The 19,269-nt window shown below is 34.8% G+C and overlaps 1 protein-coding gene across 2 annotated transcripts in view; it reads left to right on the forward strand.

Annotated features, from left to right (window-relative positions):
* The window catches only part of TINAG (tubulointerstitial nephritis antigen), an 86,574-nt gene that overhangs the window by 8,437 nt on the left and 58,868 nt on the right, over positions 1-19,269 (forward strand). For both annotated transcript variants that reach the window (XM_082414349.1, XM_082414350.1), the window contains exons 3-5: positions 569-658; positions 5,980-6,094; positions 17,263-17,386. In XM_082414349.1, the coding sequence (XP_082270475.1) occupies positions 569-658; positions 5,980-6,094; positions 17,263-17,386 (329 nt within the window). The remainder of the gene's footprint in view (positions 1-568; positions 659-5,979; positions 6,095-17,262; positions 17,387-19,269) is intronic.

Here is a 19,269-nt window from a genome sequence, read left to right on the forward strand (position 1 = left end):
AGGAACATTTGTGAAACAAAGCATATATTTAAATACAGATAGAATCATAAGTCATAAGATATTATGTACCCATAGTTTTTTATAAGCATATTTACTTTTAATAAATGTTTAAAAGCTAATCATGGATATTTCTTTTAACGTTTGAGTTTGGTGTTTGTGACAGTGGGCTTGCTTTCACAAACCTCTTAATTTTAAACATTCTGATGTACTACAGGAAAATCACGTGTTCTTGAACACAGTAACTATATATAAAACAAAGCTGCCTTGAAATTGATTATCCTGCAGAAAATTTACAATTACAAATGTGTTGAATCTACTGTCTCCATTGTCTTATGTTTTCAAACTCCAATGACTGTGTGATCATTTCATTTATTAATTGCCTGAAGTGGAAGATATTGAGTGGTAGCTAATGCATGTGTTGTGATTTATTTTTGCCAAGAATTAGTCATATGGTTAACATTAGTCAAAAATATCTTTTATGCCATAACAAGGTGCAACTCTGGTTACTAATTTTATAAGTACACTTCCTAAAGGCCAGGCCACTTTCATAATTTTTGTATCTTTACAGCACATGCTCAGGACAGCAATGGAAATGTTCCCAGCATGTATGCCTTGTTCAACCAGGATTAATTGAACATGTCAATAAAGGAGACTATGGGTGAGAGAAATCTTGCTTTCTAGGCTTTTTGGTACCTCCCCCCCCCATTACCCCTCAGGTTTCAAACAATGTATTTCCTATCATTTCCTTCTAAAAATGATCATTCTTTCAAAAACAAAAAAAAGAGTGGGTGAGAAATGGGGAGGGCGGTAGAAAGGCATGTGAAATTGGAATGAACAGAGGTGAACATTAAACGATTAAAAATTAAAATGCACAAAGGGGAAATATAGAGCATGGTCTTAAATTGTTTAGGAAGGAGCAGTGTCAAGCTGTGAGTGAGGCTAGTAGGGGGAGCTTTAGTTTAAATAAGTATTCAGGCGAAATCAGGAAGTAGGCAAACAGGTTCATTCATTTTTATCATCTTTTCTTCCGCTGCTTCCCTGTCCCAGCCAATCACATGCTCAGCTAACCTGGGTAGACTCTGACCTTCAGAAAGCAGTATTTTATCTCGATGATCCTCCAAACGACCAGTCCATCTAGACAGCGTCATTTACATGACTGATATCTAGCCAATTTCACTCACGGTTGAGTCAAAAGACTGGTTGAGCCATTTTACTTCGCTAATAAACGGAAGCTTGAGCTGATTGACACTTAAAGCAAATAACTGTTTGATGCTCTCTGAGAGATTAATAAATTAAGTCACTTTTCGACTTACATAGAGGGAATTAGGTGTAGGTGCTGACACTGGCTTTCTTTACTGAGCTGAAGGGAGAAGGGATGGGCCAGCTCTTTTCTGCTTCAGGATTTCTCCACTGTCACTGATCAAATCTCTATACACCCTCAAAAACATTTTCCACCTTCAGGAAAAGATTTCACCTGAGAAGACCTATTGTCAAGCAACTATAAAAGTGAAGTCATCCTGAAATGCATTTTTAAAACGTAGAAATATCATTTCTTGCTACACTTAAGACATATGTTTCCCAGGACAGTGGGGACACTAATTTTCTATGCACCTGGAGTATTTTCTTGGAAGACACGAAAGACACTTGGAAGTCACATTTGTTGATATTAATATTATTGAACCATTCTCAACTCCTGTGTGTGTGTATGTGTTTTGACAATATTTTAGGTGATAATATGATGACATTTTAAGTATTTCTAGGGAAAAACAATTATTTTCTATGGTTAAGTGATATTTAAATCATTGAAAGGACATGAGAGCATGTGTCATCATGAGAGATTATCTAGCTCAGGTTCCTAAAAGGATTCAAACGCTTGAGCTAACAAGCACACACTTCCAAGAAGCCAACATAAGCAGCCAAGCTTTCCGCTGTCACAGAACCCAGGAGAAACCGCAGTCTAAAGCAATGTGGAAGGAAAGTCATATAAGAGTACAGATCTGTTGGGAATGCTGCCTTCCTTGGAAGAAAGAATTTTCTTTCCATCATTTGTTTATTCTGAGAGTACTCTAGGACTACTTAAGAGGCATGGGATTTGCCTTTTAGTAGCAAACATAGATGACTTGAAAAAAAAAACAGTGAAGTAAAATTGCAGCAAAAGAAAATATACACAGATCACAGAAAAAAGTTAAGTAAAAGAGACAAAGTATGAAGAAAAGGAGTAAAGCTAAAATTATTTACCAGGGAACAACAGGAGGGAGTGTAGAAAGTCCTTGAATTTAAAAGAAAGTTCTAATTCTCAGATATTTACTGTTCCTGCTGTTCAAGTTGTTTTCATGTATGAAAACAGAGTCATATTATAGCATTCAATGTCTATTTTAGGCGCTTTTTAAAATAGCCTACATACAAATATATACAGCCTTTGCTTTAAAACATTTATTTCTGGCATCTTGGTAATATTTAGATCCAAATCTTTATTCATTCTGCATAGCCCACTTCAGTGCTTATTTATTCCCTGTATTATGTTGTAATGCAATTAATATTAACAAAACATGCGTTTCCCTTTTGGCACTGCTGAGGATACAAATAAATAATTTCTTAGAGGAATTTACAATCTAGCTGAGGAATCCACATATCATAAGTTTGTGAAAGGATTTCTAGTGATAGGGCAGTTATAAGTGGCAGATTAGTAGCAAAAATAATAATCAGCAAGTTAGTGGAAAAAAGGGGGAGAGAGAACAGTCTCAGTTTACCTGGTGCTGTGAAACAAACCACTTCAGAATTTAGCGCCCTGAAAGCACAAGCTTTTTATTTGTTCATACCGGCAATTTGGGATGGACTTACCTGAGGCTCTTTTCCTGGTCTCTCCTGGGGTTACTCAAGTGTCCACAGACATCTAGGGCCTCAGCTGGGGCTGCATTGTCCAGGTGGCCCCCTGCCCATGTCTGGTGGTTGGTGCTGGTTGTTGGGGGGCCCATGTGTCTCCAGCAGGACAGCCTTGGTTTCTTTACATAATGACAGTGTTCAAGCAGGACATGAGTGGAGGGTGGAAATGGCCTCACTTGAGGCCAAAGCCTGAAATTTGCACATTGTCAATTTCACTGCTTTCTACTGGGCAAAGCAAGTTACCAGGCCAGCTCACATTCAACGGTTGGAAAAATGGACTCCATCTCTTGATGGAAAGAGCCACAAAGAATTTGTACCCATTTTTAATCCATCCTATCTCTAACCCTGATTTTTCTTATGAACTCAAAGTCTATGGACTATCTATTGAATAAGTTGACTTTGATTTCTTACTAATTTCTCAAAGTCAAAAATACCCCAAACCAAAAGGATTAACCTTTTGACTTGTCCTTGGTTACTGGCATCCCCCACTATCATGTCAACTAAGCCAGAAAATCTGAAGTTAGTTTGAGGCTTCTTTCCTCTTCACTCTCAGTCACTAGACGCTTGTAATCCCCACAAAGTTTATTTTAGAAATTTATTTCCTTTATTCTTATGCTATATTCTAGTGCATTTCTTTATCAAGCCTAGTTTGAATGACCTGACTTTTCTCTCTGTTTCCAGTCTGACCAAACTCCAACCAATCCTTTATACTTTCATGGTTATCCTTCTAAAACAAAGCTTTGATTCTGCCACTCAGGTTCTTAGAAAGTCTTCAATGACACTCCATTGCTTTAGAATATAAATATACTCCTCAGCATAAATAACAATCTGTCCCAAATGCTTTACTGCCTCATGTTTTACACTCTTTCCAGACCCTGTCTCTCTGGTCGCTCTCATAGTTTAAGTGTTCTACTTATCTGCTATTCCCTAAATGTTATTCCCAATTTCAAACTTGCTTTGCTCCAGAGTTGCCTTTATTTAGAATAAATTCTCTCTTCTCTCACATCTGGCTGTCTAACTCATTCTCATCCTTCCAGGCTGAGCACTAAAAAGTCACTTTCTGTAAAAAATTCTTCTAACTCCTTCAGGAAGAGTTATGTTTCAGTCCTCTACTCTGATCAGACCTTGACCTACAGCTAATAAATTACACATACTGAAGTCGTTTCTCTCTTTGTAGGCTTTTTAGAGTATGAGTTTTTGAAGGTAGAGAAATTTATTTCTATGTTCCCAGTGTTTACTGAAGAATGTGATAGATAAATTAAGAATGTTCAGTAAATGCTAATTTGGGTTAAAAGGAAAGTGATGACAGACATAGAGAACAGACTGGTTGTTGCCAAGGGAGAGGTGGGGTAGGAGAAGGATGGATTGAGAGTTTGGGATTAGCAGATGCAAACTAGTATATATAGGATGGATAAAAAACAAGGTCCTACTGTATAGCACAGGAACTATATTCAGTATCCTGTGATAAACCATAATGGAAAAGAATATGAAAGAGAATATATATATATATATATATATATATATATATATATAAAACTGAATCACTTTGCTGTACAGCAGAAATTAACACAACACTGTAAATCAACTATACTTCAACTTAAAAAAACAGTGATGAGCCTAGGTCAAAAAGGATGATACAGAGCAGTGGTGCTTTTCATGCTTTTTTGAGCATAAATTATAGTAAATCATACATTTAACTTTATGACCTAGTACACACACACACACACACACACACGTGCACTTGTACATATACTTAAATGTATATAAATAGTACTTACCCTCACTCTGTCCAATAAACTCTAATATTTCCTATTGTTTCTCTTATATTCTATTTTATCTTTTAAAATACTGATTCCTATTCACTAAATTGAATGATTAATTAAATGCACCAAAAATGTCTCAATGTTTGAAAACTACTAGTGTAGGGCACCAAAAACATACTTTACTCTGGCATGATTTTGCCTAAGGCTGATCCTGGTAGTCTCTTAAATAAACCTGTAATGTCTAATATATTCAAAAGTTTCTTTATTGAAATTCCTTGGATGATGGAGATTACATTTAAAAATTGTGGCTCAGAGCTGCTTAAAGCTTTATGAACTAACAGATCTTGTAAAAGAAAAGCATTAACTTGCCAGGCATATTATTGAAAATTGAGTCATATCTTCAATTATTCATAAGAGACTTTCACACTGTAAACAATTTTGGTGATAAACACAACAAGGTAGAGTTTAGATTTGCCTTAAGTACTGAAAATATATTGTCTTTAAGTTGTAGCTAATTCAAACAAACAATGATTAAATTACTTTTATCTTTCTCATTTTTCATCTCCTATCATCTCTTAAGGAATTATTGTCTTGAAATCTCAACATTAGATTTTGATAACAAAGCTTACTTTTTTATGTAAGTGCACAAAATATGTCTTTAAAAAAATGTACTTTTTTGTTATTTAATTTTACATCAATTGAATTTTTATTATATTAATAATGACTAATATTATTGAGCATTTACCACAAATTAACTCATTTAATATATAATAGAATATTTCAATATTTAAATAAAATATTTCAATAAAATTAATTAGCGTTGCTGTAATCTTTTTAAGTATAACTATTTTATCCTCAATTTTTCATGGATACTTGTTTTTACATGGTCAGCTTCTTTTCAAATCTAAAAGATAAATGAAACAGATTACCCTATTTAACCTATAAGTACATTTCTGAACATTCAAGCTTCTTTCTAAAATACATTTAATGACATTTAGAAGAAACTGCATATATTGGCCTTATTATCACTAAAATCTCTTTACTGTATGTGGAGATTCAATATTCTTAAATTTAGTCTATATTAATACAGCCTTAGGTTCCTCATTTGAGTCATTAAAATAATTGACATAGACCTACTTTAAGAAGAGTGATATGCTTCCCTATTAGAGTAATCAATAATGCATCATTAATACAATGAATATCTAGCTTTCAGTAACAGTTCCAATTTTGTCAGATTTGCTTCTATATAATTTCAGAAATATAAATGAGCATGTAATGATAAAAGTGACATCATGTAACCTGTACCTATTTTTCTCTTTCATTTGTAAGGCAGATGGACAGCCCAGAACTACAGCCAATTCTGGGGAATGACTTTGGAGGAGGGTTTCAAATATCGCCTTGGCACCCTGCCACCCAGCCCCTTGCTTCTGAGTATGAATGAAGTGGCAGTAAGTATCCTCTCTGTTTGACTCATGTATGTGTGTGTTTGTATAAGTGTGTTCGTAGGTGCATATAAAGCAATTTTAAATAACTAAAATAGTGAGTTTTGTGCTTTCCGAGATAATTTTGTCATATAAATTAAAAAAACCTTTCCCCAAAATGGTTGTTACATCCCCCCAAATTTTCATGTGGACTTTGAAAGTTCACTAATATTAATTAGATATAGTTTCCTCTCTTCAGGAATGATTGTGTTCATTTACATTGCTAATCATTGCAGAGAAATTCATGTTTCTGATGATTGGCTTTTTGGTGACCCAATGCTTAAGCAAGTCATTAGTTGTCCTTATCTTTCTTTTTTTAAGTAAACTTAGTTATTTTGTGAATTCATCAAAACAGAGTTTTGATAGCTCTTGGGTACTCCATTATGAAATGAAGATAAAATAAATGCCAGTAACTGCAGACAGGTATGCTATGATGACTAGCAGAAGTTTATCCTCAAAAATCCTCACATTTTCCATTTAAAGAACACCTTCAAATTTCCCTGATGAGCTGGCAAACTCCTTCGTGAAATTGCCATGTTTCGTAACACCCTCGTGTTTTGTAATACTATTGTATTGGTTTTCCCTTTCATTTTCAAGAGGTGTTATCTTCTGATAATAGGTATCTTGCATAAAGAATCTTCCACCTGTCTAGTTATCACAGATATCTAACTTAGAGCTGCAGTTTTACCATCCCATTTGTGGTGTCTTTCAGTTGAGATTTTGATTGTATTCAAGGCCTGCTACAAATGCCCAAGCCATTTGTATCATTTTTTTTTAGATTCCACATATAAGTGATATCATATGATATTTGTCTTTCTCTGTCTGATTTACTTCAAAAACAAACTTTTGGAGGGAGGAATAAATTAGGAGTTTGGGATTAACATATGCACACTACTATATACAAAATAGATTATCAACAAAGACCTACTCTATAGCTCAGGGAACTATACTCAATATTCTGCAATAATCTATATGGGAAAGAATCTGAAAAAGAATGGATATATGTATATGGATAAATGAATCACTTTGCTGTATATCTGAAACTAACACAGCACTGTAAATTAACTATACTCCAATATAAAATAAAAATTAAATTTAAAAAATGTCCAGGGCAGAGAGGGGTTCCCTGGCTGCTGGAGAACTTCCTCTTCCCTCTGCAATGAAGATGTAAGGTCCTGGCTGCCCGGAAGCTCTCAGCATCTCAGAGCAAGCAGGGCTGTTGTTTGCTGTTGGATGAGTTGTAAATCCACAAGTTCCTCATTAAATGTTTAATGTGATTTGCTTTCAGAAGATGTAATCCCCTGACTTATTATTCCACTTCAAATTCCAGTAGCAGGACCTGCTAAATTATGACTAGTACCAGAAAAGATCATAATAGCTGCCATGTATTGATTAGTTGTGTGCCAAACACTCTTATCAGCACTTTCATACATTATCTCATCTAATTCCCAGCTTGATGTAGTGGGTACTGTAATTCTCCACATTTTAAAGACAAGAACATTGGCACAGAGAGAGGCCAACTCACACGGAGATGGAGATAGAGAGGAGAGAAAAGCCATCACAGAATTACTTAAATGGCAGAGCCAGGACTTTAAAAGATCTGCCCCCCAAATGGTTCCTAGACTTCCGGTATAATCAGTTAGCTTTGGCCAGTTCAGGTTCAAAATAGCAAAAAGCCTTTTAATCTTGGAACCAGAGCTAACTTTATGAAATGATCAACTTAGATATATTTTTGGAATTTTTCCACAATCAGTAAGACATAACATCTTTAGAGGTGTGGCTCAGATTCATAGCTTTTATTGACTTACTTATAAGATCAACTGGAAAAGAGTTATTTTTCTGGCTGCTTTCTTTTTCAATTTTGTCCTTATCTGGAAAAAAAGAGACAGAAGTGTTTAGGAAAATAATAAATTCACCCTCTTTATAAGGATTATTCTTTCTCTTGCTTTTAGTGAGGGTCCCAGTTAGCCAAATACTCATTTTGGTGTCAATATACATTTTTTCTGGATTCTTTCTAACATTTCCTTTTGAAGCTTTATTTTTTGCAATTTAGTGTATTTTATATTATAGAGAAAATGAGGTATGTTTCATTCCCAGGTTGCCACTCACTGTAGCATATAAAAAGGCAATCTAATTCTAAATCATTTATTGGCTCCTAGGGATTTGTTTGCATAAAAGTGACTATGGTGATATTTAAATGAAAAATCTTAATGATTAGTACTCTGGGAGAATTTAAATTACTTAGTGCTATGAATTAATGTAATAAAGTTGCTAAGTAATTCCAGAAAAGCAATAAGGAAAATTTGGCTGATCTGTAAGAGTTCTGTTACCCACAAGGAAATAGCTTCCCATTTCTAGGGCACAGTAGCTTGAGGGCTGAGGTCCTTTTAAAAAGTTTCTGAGTGTTGGAGTTGTCCTAATACCTGGTCAGATATCAGAAAATCAGAAATACAACAAGAACTTCAATGAAGAATGTGGGGTCTATATGAACTGAGTTAAACTGGTAGCCACAGGAAGAGCTTTAAAAATAGATTAATTCTTTGCCTGGTGACTACATAGAAAATACCCTCAATATATCAAATTGCCTCTGAATACAGTGAAAATGAATTATTTTGTGTGGGTATGCTTCTGGATAATTCCCCTGCCCCCAACTTTTCCCCAATTTTTTTAAATACCGTTTTCAACATAGGATGGTATATATATACACTTAGGGTAGGCAGTTGCCAACAGAGGGAATTATTTTTCTGAGAAAATTCACTGCATCTCCAGCCTAAAACATCTCCCTTTCCTTGAACACATTACCTGGATGAGAACTGAGATTCACCAAACTCTTTATCTTGGGTAGGAAAGATGAGCCATGAGTCATTCTCAGTTCCTGGGAAAGCTCTCCTCTGGCTGGTTTCCTGGCTACATTGCTTGACTTCAGTCACTAGTCCCGTAATGTGTCTGCTGAACGTACGTTAGAAGAATATCAACAGGTCTTACACAAAGAGTTCCATGATTATATGATATGAAAAAATCTGTTTAATCTGGATGAGTTAGTTCAATTCAAATGATTTTCTGTGGAGTGTGATTCATAGTAATGAGGAATAGAAATATGTTGATCATGGGAGATTAGAAAAAACTAACTTAAGAATATTGGGAGCCTTTCCTGGATGGCAGTCCTATGTGAGGGCAGACAAAAGGAAACAAAAACTTACTGTTTTCTCTGGGTACAAGCAGACTGGATGAGAGGAAGTGAGAAAAAGGGAAAGAAAGAAGGTCAAGAGGGTCCTGCCTGGACCATACAGCTCCTTGTTTTGTATGAAGATTTGCTTCACCCACTTTAAAATTATGTCTAGTGTCAAGTCAAAAATGCCAGCTGATCAATCTTTGCCTAACTTTTTCCTAAAAGTGTTTTCTTGAGATTGTTCATAGCAATGCCTTGATTGGGCAGCTCTGTTCCAAACTGTTGTACACTAAAAACTTTAAGAATGATTAGACGATTCTCTGTCAGTCCATTGGGACTGTGTATTTGTTTGCATAGATTCACAATGGGACTGATGTAGCTCCCTACAGGAACTTTAAATTCTGTCACTTGAGCCTTTTGTCTCCTTATGGTACAAAACAGTTGATTACACGGTTAAAATCTTATTTCAATATTTCTCAACATTTGTGCCATGGGCCACCAATCCTGCAAGATTTGGAATAAAGGTGTCCCATCTGTGGTCAAATACATTTGTGAAATGGTGTATTGTATCTTTCTTCCGAAGAGTCACACTATTCATTAGTATACTGAGGACACTGAGAACTCTTCCTCCATTGACCTTTTTTTTCTACCCAGTGTTTCCTAAACTCATGACATCAGAGAACCTTTTCTTCTTTGCTTGTTTATAATGACTGTTAATACTTCCCAAGATTTAGATTCCTCAGAACACACTTTAGGAGCTGCTAACATAAGCTAAAATATTGAAAGAAAAGTGCCGGAGAGAGCAGAAGTATATTCAGGGGTAAAACAGAACTTAATGTCTCAGAAAGAAAACAATTATTATGACTGTATGCAAAATTGGCATGGGCTGAGGTCCTTTGGAGCCAGCAGAAGCATCACAGTTGAAGTCTGTTAATAGGCACATGTAGGCAGTGCGTTTAGTCATGTGGCCCCATTTCACATACCGAGAAGGACATGAGCTCTGCATCCTGTGTGCTTGGCTCTTAGTCTGGCTGAAATGGTGGTAGCAGTGGTACCCAGCTCACAGGGCTGTAAGAAGTCCATGAAATGATGACTAAGGAGTGGTTTAGCACACAGACTGTATAGTAGAGCATTAAAGAAATGTTATTATATAATATACAAAGTGGTTCTTTCTCCCTTGGATTAAGCTTGGGAAACTAGCAAGTTTCTGAAACAGGTGAATTCTGTAACAGCTAAATTACCCAGGACTTCATCATTTGGAGCATTTTCTTTCATAAAGAAAGGTGTAGCTCTGGGTTTATTGGCCCTGATGGAGATTATATATTTTTGGTAATCTGAAAGTTCTTCTACTATGCTCCTAAATCAAATCAAATCAAATCAAATCAAATCATGTCAAATCAAATCTAATCAAAGCAACAGTTCTGTACCTGATTGTTTTTCCAGGCATTTGAATTTGGGAGATAACTTCAAGAGGCTTCCCTGTGTTATATTATATTATAAATATTGCAAATATTTTGAATAAAACATACTATTTTCAAACAGAGGTGGGGAAATTCAGAGTTCATTTTTCTACTTGGCTTAGTTAAAAAGATATGTTTTTAATAGTTTTGTTGTTAATTTCCCCAGGAGAACAATAAAGTTAACAAAGCTATTACAGATAAGTATCACATCTTAGGTGGAGCTATCAATATTTAGAAATTATTAAAACATTAAGAAGGCTGGTATAGCATTTAAAACCTGTAGCTTTACTGTATTATACGGTATCAGATTGATGTATGTAAAAATGTTCTAAATTTTTTTTTGTCAGCCTCATAGTTTACTAGTACATCTTTTACCAGTCACCCAATACAGATGATTTTAGTGTCTAAGTTGGCATTACCAACAAAGAAAAAATAACATCTTTTTCTATTGTTCGTTGGAAGTTAAAGTAAAATTGTATTTTATGTATTATGTAATAACTTTTAAAACCACTGATCATTGAGATGAGAAAGGGAAATTTATTTCATCATCTGGATACTTTATCATTATCTAGATAAGACATAGTATTTGATTGACTGGATCTATTTCTCTAGGAAGAATTTGTTTTTTCCTCTGTGAAATATATTTTAGTGATAGTAAGTACTGAGGGATGAAAGCTACCTTTGGAAAAAATCAGAGTTACTACTACCAATTTTTGTTTTTACCTGTCATAGGTTATTGAAATTTTTTATTTAATTAGTTTTAATTTAATTATTTAATTAAAATTTAATTTAATTAACTAACCTACTTAATATCAATAATGTGTGTCACCTGTGTAAAGCATCTTGTAGAAACCAAAACACTGATTAGAAAAGTGAAAAACACAGTTCTATAGTTATATTCTTAATATAATATTGAACAAAAATGACTGTTCTTTTCCATAAAATTGATGTTTAGCTCCACACATATGAACATGAGGCAAATGGTGTCAGGCTTTTATAATAATTGTACAGCATACAGTAGGCACCAGTGATGCTGCAAAAGAGCATCACAGCCAGATGTTATGGTGGATTCTGTTTAAGTACATCCTTCCCTCAGCTCATTTCAGAATCTCCTCTGCTCAGTGGGTAAAGAACCAGGGACAGAATCATTTGTCTCTGAATTAAGAGTCTCAAAATTCAAATAGCATCGAAACATTTACTCATGTCTCCTCCAGGCTCTCTCCTTTCTTTCTCTCCTTCTCAAAATAGAACCTCAAACCCTTCAGCAAACTTTAGGAAATACGCACTGGCCTCACTCCTTATCCAACTGAACTTATGGCAGAATGAATGTCTCATCTGTCAAATCGGTTTCCGAGTTGTCAGTTTATTTTCTTTACTAGTCAAAGTCTGATGCATAGCACTGTGATGTAATTGAACACGACTTGACCAATGCCATGGGGCTGAATTGATCACTGCAGGACATATCTTCAAAAAGAAATGTGAAAATTCATTTTTTCCCTTCTCTTGGAACAAAAACTTGGGGCTGTTAAAAAGTAGATTCCTGAGGTGATTTGGTGTGTTGATATAAGGAGCCTGTGTGTTGATATCTGTTCACCAGTGCCGAATAGAAATACAGAGACAGAGTTTTGGGTGAAGTAGAAAAGAATAGCTTTATTGCTTTGCCAGGCAAAGGGGGCCACAGCGGGCTAATGTCCTCAAAACCGTGTGTCCCGCCCTGGAGTGGGTAGTGAGGAGTCTTACAGTGTTTAAGGAGCAGGGCGTGGTCAGCTCGTGGACATTCTTCTCATTGGTTGGTGGTGAGGTAATTGGGAGTCAGCATCATCAACCTGCTAGCTCCAACCGATCTGGGGTCTAAGTGCTTGTGGGCAGCATACAGTTAACTTCTTCCATCTGGTAAGGGTTTCAGTATCTACAAAACAGCTCAAAGGACATGGCTCAGAATATTACCTATAGTCCTTGAGAAAGAACTAAAGGTCCTTGACTTAGTTTAATGGTTAAAGTGTTCTTATTTTGTCTTGCTTGACTGTTTCCCTTTCTTTCTGCATTTTCTCACTTCTCTGATTAAATTTATTCTTTGACTAAAGTTTTTCTACAGACAAAAGGCAGGCGGAGGACATGGGGGTCTATTTTGGAAGGCCTCATATGGTCTGGCTTGGTTACATGGACTCCCCAAATTTGGGTCTATCTAGTCCATATTATGATTCTTGCCAAAGTGCATTCCATGAAACACTAGTCCTCTGATCTGCTTCACAATAAAACTGATGCGAAATCAAAGGAAAGTAAGTAAAATACTTTGCATTGGGTCATGCACATTAAAAATCACAAATCATTATTTTTGTTTCTTAGAGACTCTCAGCAGCACTTAGGTAGTTTATAAAAACTGCTGCATTGAGGACAAAAATCTATTTAATTGTTAAAACCAATTTCTCAGAACTGTTTGATTAATCAACTCCTCCTTTTGTAATTATCTATTACAATTTCTCAGAACTAGTGTTCTAGGGAAGTCGTTTTAGGAAATATCAGTTCATCAATCTCCAGAGGCACATTTTCTTCACTTTTTTTACAACTCTGAAATTGGGAGGCTTCTTACATTTGATGATGTCCTGGGTTCAATGAAATATGGTATTGCCCTACCATAGCATCTTTAATATCAGTTCTGCGTGCTGTTTTAGCTTTGATTGGGCTCATCAGAGAGTGACAAAAGTCCAAAATGATAGTGACTTAAATAGAAATTGATTTCTTACCAACAAAACTGGAGGTGGGTGGTAGAATTGCACTCCTTGGTGTTGGATACCCAGGCCTCTTCCTCCTTGTTCTATTTTCCGGAGCCTTTATATCCGAGGTCATATAATGGTTCAAGAAGCTGCTGCATGTCCATCTATACCCAAATTCCTGCCAGCAGGAAAAATTTTTAAAAGATCAATAAAAAGGAGTAAAATCAAGTGCCAAACGTCTCTTAAGGAAAAGTTCTCAGAAGCTTCCAGTGACACTTCTGCTTATACTCCATGGGCCAGAATTTAGTAATGTGGCCACACCTGGGAGCCAAGGGGGACCAGGAAATATAGTCATTTTTCTGAGCTTGCAGGGACTGAGCTAAAATTATCACTACGAATAAAAGGAAAACCTATTCAAAGCAGGAACCCTGGAGAACCGGCACCATCTGCCGTAGCGTGGTCACTGATTATTGATATGTACAAGAAATTAGATTGCTTAAAAAAACAGAAACTAGCAAAGTATCAAAGCATAACTCTTTCAGAGTTACGGCATCAAGGCAAATATTATTGAAGATGAAAAATTCATTTTGCCGTTAGCAACCAAAAAGTTAGCCTTTTCCCCTCCAATATCAAGTAGCTTAGAAGATATTTCTTGGTATGCATGGCCACTGACCTTGGATTGTGAAGGTCAGAAGAGAATGATGTTCTCTGTTGCCTTCTTCTGATTCTCAGGTCACTCATTATCCAAATTTAAGTGGGAGTAAATGCAACTAGGGATGAAGGGAGTGATTCACTGAGTGTGTATTGTGTAGATATGGGCTTTTAATAAGAATGTCCAGAATTTGATTGGTTTGTTCTCAAGCTGCTCTGTAACTAGGTTTCCATTACTTTTAGAGATTTTGATTCGATTAAAATGCAGGAATTATTGTAAAAAATTCTCCAGTGTTCACCATTGAATCTAATTCTTACATTTGTTCACAGTATCTTTAACATCTAAATTGAAATATTAAAACAGGGAGACTATTCAAATTTGACTAATATTAATTTTGAAATAGAATTAGATTATGACTGAAAATTTGCAACATTACTATGGAAATAATTAAAAATGCCCATATGTAATAGTGTAAAACTTTTTAAAATTAAATTTCTATCTTAAGCTACTGTCATTTTGGAATTTTTGTCTCTGTCAGCTGACTCGCTTGACTTTTTTGCTTTATGAAGCTATCCTTTGACAAAAAAAAAAAAAAAAAAAATCATTTATTGAAGCCAGATTTCTATTACCAATTCCTAAAACTGTTATTCTGTGGTGTTTACTTTTATTTATAAGCCCTTAAAAACACTCTTACTTTATAGGGGAATGAAATAATTATGGAGTAATAAGATGTAAAATTTGCCCTGAGTTTATTATATCAGATCATCTGGTATCATAAGGTAGACAAAATTGCAAGGTAATATGTGCTTACTGGGCCTCAAATCCTATGGGTTTATTTTTAGGAAACACAATATTAATTAATTGGTAAAAATCATGACAGATCCAACAGGTGAGCTTGATGAATTGATCTGGTTTAGTGGGTTGGTAAATATGTTTTCAATGAATACGGCATTTTGCCTGTTGTTTCTCTATTGCCTTATCTTATGGAGAAGGGTTATCCATTCATAGATTTTTATTTTTAAATGATAAATCATAAGAAAAAAAATCATGCTGTTATTATAATTTAACTTAATGTGCCTTTGGGGGGAAAATGATATTTTAAAGTGATGAAATCTACCAGCTAGATATGTATCTCATTATTATCAGATATTTATGGAATACCTCCATGTGCCAGCTAGATATGTATCTCCTCATTATTGTCAGATATTTATGGAATACCTCCATGTGCAAAGTTCTCTGGTCGACTTTGGAATGGGGACGTCAGATTCTGAATAGCTTAATCCTGATGAGGTCTGTCTGAAGTCATATTTATATCTTTACTGTCTCCACAGAGCAGAAGGGAAATATCCTAGTTCTGCTATTAAATTAGAATTATAAAGTGATAAATTAAAATAATAGTGACACTCTAGCTATTTTTCTGGAACATGAGGCAACTTAATACTATAAATTCCTAAAAGCACACTGATTAACCAATAATAATACAATGGGTAAGTATGAGTAATGTATAGGGTATGTGTATCTCTGTCCCAGGTAGAAAGGCTCCTTTGGAGAATTGGTCTATGTGTCTGAAACTATCTACTCAGAGCAGTAAATTTATTCTGCTCCAATTCTATGGTCAATCTGATGGCACAGGAATCTAAAATCACCTGAATTTCTAGGATTTCTATAATACCATTCTTTAAGTTATCATGTAGATACTCTACCATGATCTGCTTAAAGATCTGGCACTTTTCTTCCATCACCTAAATAGCAGTGTTTTTAGTAATGAAACTCAGGATTTAATCACTTTCTTATCAGATGATAATAGCTTTTTGAATCAAAACTGAACTCTTTCATAGAAATTCAAATTTATAAATATTTTGGATGGATATCTTTTCAAGCAGAAGTGTACATTTTAAATTTTCCTTTAGTCTCTCAAGCTGTTTTATACTTGTCAGAAGTAATTTTGCAGGGCAAGATATTGGATCAGTAGCCTGACTTGTTCAATGAACAATCATAAAAATTTTCAGTAGACATTTTACTTCTGTTGCAAAGTATCCATTTATTTCTGATAAAGTGGCTAAATGATGAATGAAACACAGTGTTAAGAAATCTAATACCTGGGTCTGGTCTCAGGGGTATTTCTTATTTAAGTGAGAGGACTTAGTATGTCATTTACCTTTTAGAGGTTTGTTTCCTCATTCGTAAAATAGAGTGAATAATATATCACATAAAGCTATTGAGAAAATAAAACACTTTTAAAACGTTAAAGTACTCTCAAAAATTATGTGTGTGTGTGAATGTATGTGTGTGTGAATGTATGTGTATGCGTAAGTGATAGAAAATTAATAAACACATTCTTATTTTGTGGAATACTGATTATTTATGGAAGTGAAACTTATTACTCTTTAGGAGTTTGAAAGAAAAAAAGAGGGTATAGGGCTTTAGGCTTTCTTTGAGTGACATGAACAGAGCAAGGTCCATACGTTTAATTTGCCTTCTTGGAAAGAGAGCAGCTGAAACTGACTATCAGGACCTAACATAGACTCTGAAGACATCTTGGCATTCATTGTACTTTTGGCATTACATGCTTTCTGAAGTTCTTTTTATTCTTCAAGGATTTTATAGTTATCCATCAATTTATCCCAGTTTTGTTTCCCAATAGCTGGTACAAAATTGGAGTTTCTTGGGGCTCCAAGTGAGTTAATGCATATTTGTCACAAATGCATTATTTCCAAATTAATTTCACATCCGAAGTGCACACACTCTCCAATGTAGGAGGGATATAAAAGTAAACATTGTTTGTGAAGCCAAATTTAAATAACATCATGTGGTCTTCCACAGGGATGACCAAAACTCTGATTCAAGATGACAGAAACAATGGCTGAAATTATTGCATCATACGGTACCACATTCTATGTTTGTTCTTACGATTTTGTACTATATATATTGTGATTCCCCACATTGAATTGCCATTTTTAAACATAGAGTGAAATAGATATCTTACACAAATAACCCTTTTCAGGGATGCCATTCAGAAAACTGAATGTACAAAATAAAAAACAGTGACAAACATTGTAAAAGGGCATGGTGTTTTCTTATAATGGTTTTTGGAATATATTTGAAAAACGCTGACACCTCTGCCTCTATTTCTTCTTTAGGCTTCTTTACCTGAAACAACTGATCTTCCAGAATTCTTTATTTCTTCTTACAAATGGCCTGGATGGACCCATGGCCCATTGGATCAAAAAAATTGTGCTGCATCCTGGGCTTTTTCCACTGCAAGTAATAAAATCATTTTAATTATTTCCTTATAAATCTCCCTTTGACTCTAGATCTTGGCATAGTAATTAAAAGGGGTTTTAATTTAGAACAGTTAAATATTAACATTTGGTCAATTTAAAATCTTACTCTGGCCAGAGAAAGCAGCCTGAAAATGATATAAAAATAAGTTTTTACTCTGAAAATTGGCTTTTATTTTTAGCATCTAATTTTAAATAGAGAGTAGATCAAAAGAACAACAAAGAAAAGTTACCAAAATTTATTTGTTCTCTGAGAGTTAAGGCCAGATAATAAGAAGAGTATAAATTTCCTCTTTACCCATAGTACTATTTGTAATCCTAATATGCATATCACACAGACATATAATTCTTATATTCTTCTTTCTTGATAAGATCTGCAAGAATATATTTAATTATTAAACTAATAGATTTGATGTAAAGTAAGAATTCAGAACTAATAATAATGGATTAAATGGGTTTTATCTCATTTTAGATAAAAGTGAACATGTAGATTCTGACTCTAAAGTGATATAATTGATCTTCTAATAAGAGTAGTTTCCAAATTAGGGTTGCTCTTACTTCAACTGTGTGAGGAATACATACCTCTGTTGCAGAAACTTTAATATATTTTCACAAGTCCAGTAAATCGATATTCAGGTTAATCCCAAGATTTGGTCTCCAAATTATCCTCAAAAGCGTGTCGGTTGTATTACAGCAATTAAGCCTAATATGACATTGATTGTCTACTATCAAAGATCAGTTTCATAAAACTGTGGTCTAGGCTTAAAAATAATTCCAAAAGAGTGCTCAAAAACAGACTAAGTACTGAAAGCATCATGAAATAAGTTCATAAGCTCTGAAGGGTGGCACTCCTTGGCACAGAGGAGTGCTGATCCTTTGTCTAAATATCATCACTTCATAGTATGAGCTAGTTCGTTCTAGAAAAGAGGCATTTGGCTGAACTCACCTCTGGAGCATCTCCATCTGTTACCTCTACACTAATGCCTATTCCCCCAGCATAAACGTTCTCTTGACCTCTTTGAGCCCTATTCTAGTTGGGTGGGGACAGATTTAATCAGATAAATCATTTGTCATTTTATGTTCATGTGGTTAATGTATTACACCTCCTAGGGGATATATAAGAATTTTACTTTAAGTTAGACTAGTATTTCTGAACATGTCTTAGGAAAGACATTGGTGGTAAAATACTGAGAGTAATTTACTAGGCTGATTTGGCCTGTGTACTCTAGTATCCCCAGGTCACAGCCCCATAGATGGCCTCAGCACAGGGCTAAGTCTGGATTTGTCTCTCTACATAACAGATGACACAGTTTTATATCCTGTGTATTCAATACATCAAATCAGGCTGATGCTATTTTTCTTTCTTTTTTTTTTTTTAGTGTATTAAGTAAAGAAAAGAATATTCTAGGGTCTCTTAAAGACCTAGAAAATTATGTCAGGAAGTTGTAGTTAAAATAAGAAAAGTCCTTCAAAGAAGCTAAAAACTATAAAATGTGATAAATACAATTAAAAAATATACACACATATAAAAATATTGTTATGCAGCCAAATAAAATTCAAGCAAGATGTCAGAAGTTAAGAGGTGAAGGAGTTTGAAATGGTGAGGGCAATACATACTGCAGAGCAAACTTGGAGACAGAATAAAATAATCAGGGAAAATAATAGTGTGAGTCTCAGAGGTAAAGCCCAATGAGTTTTCAGAGACAGAGTGGAAAGCAATTTGCTGAACTGAGTCATTCTTAAATCTTCTGACCTTTTCCAAGTATTTCAAGTGAATTTGTATTAAACCTTCACTGCGATTCAGAAATGTCTGTAAAAAAGCAAAGTATTGAAGATCATCAGAATTTAAACCCTCATCCTTTAGTT

Source organism: Balaenoptera physalus, assembly GCF_965194825.1.
Source record: "Balaenoptera physalus genome assembly, chromosome: 11".
NCBI classification, from domain to species: Eukaryota; Metazoa; Chordata; class Mammalia; order Artiodactyla; family Balaenopteridae; genus Balaenoptera; species Balaenoptera physalus.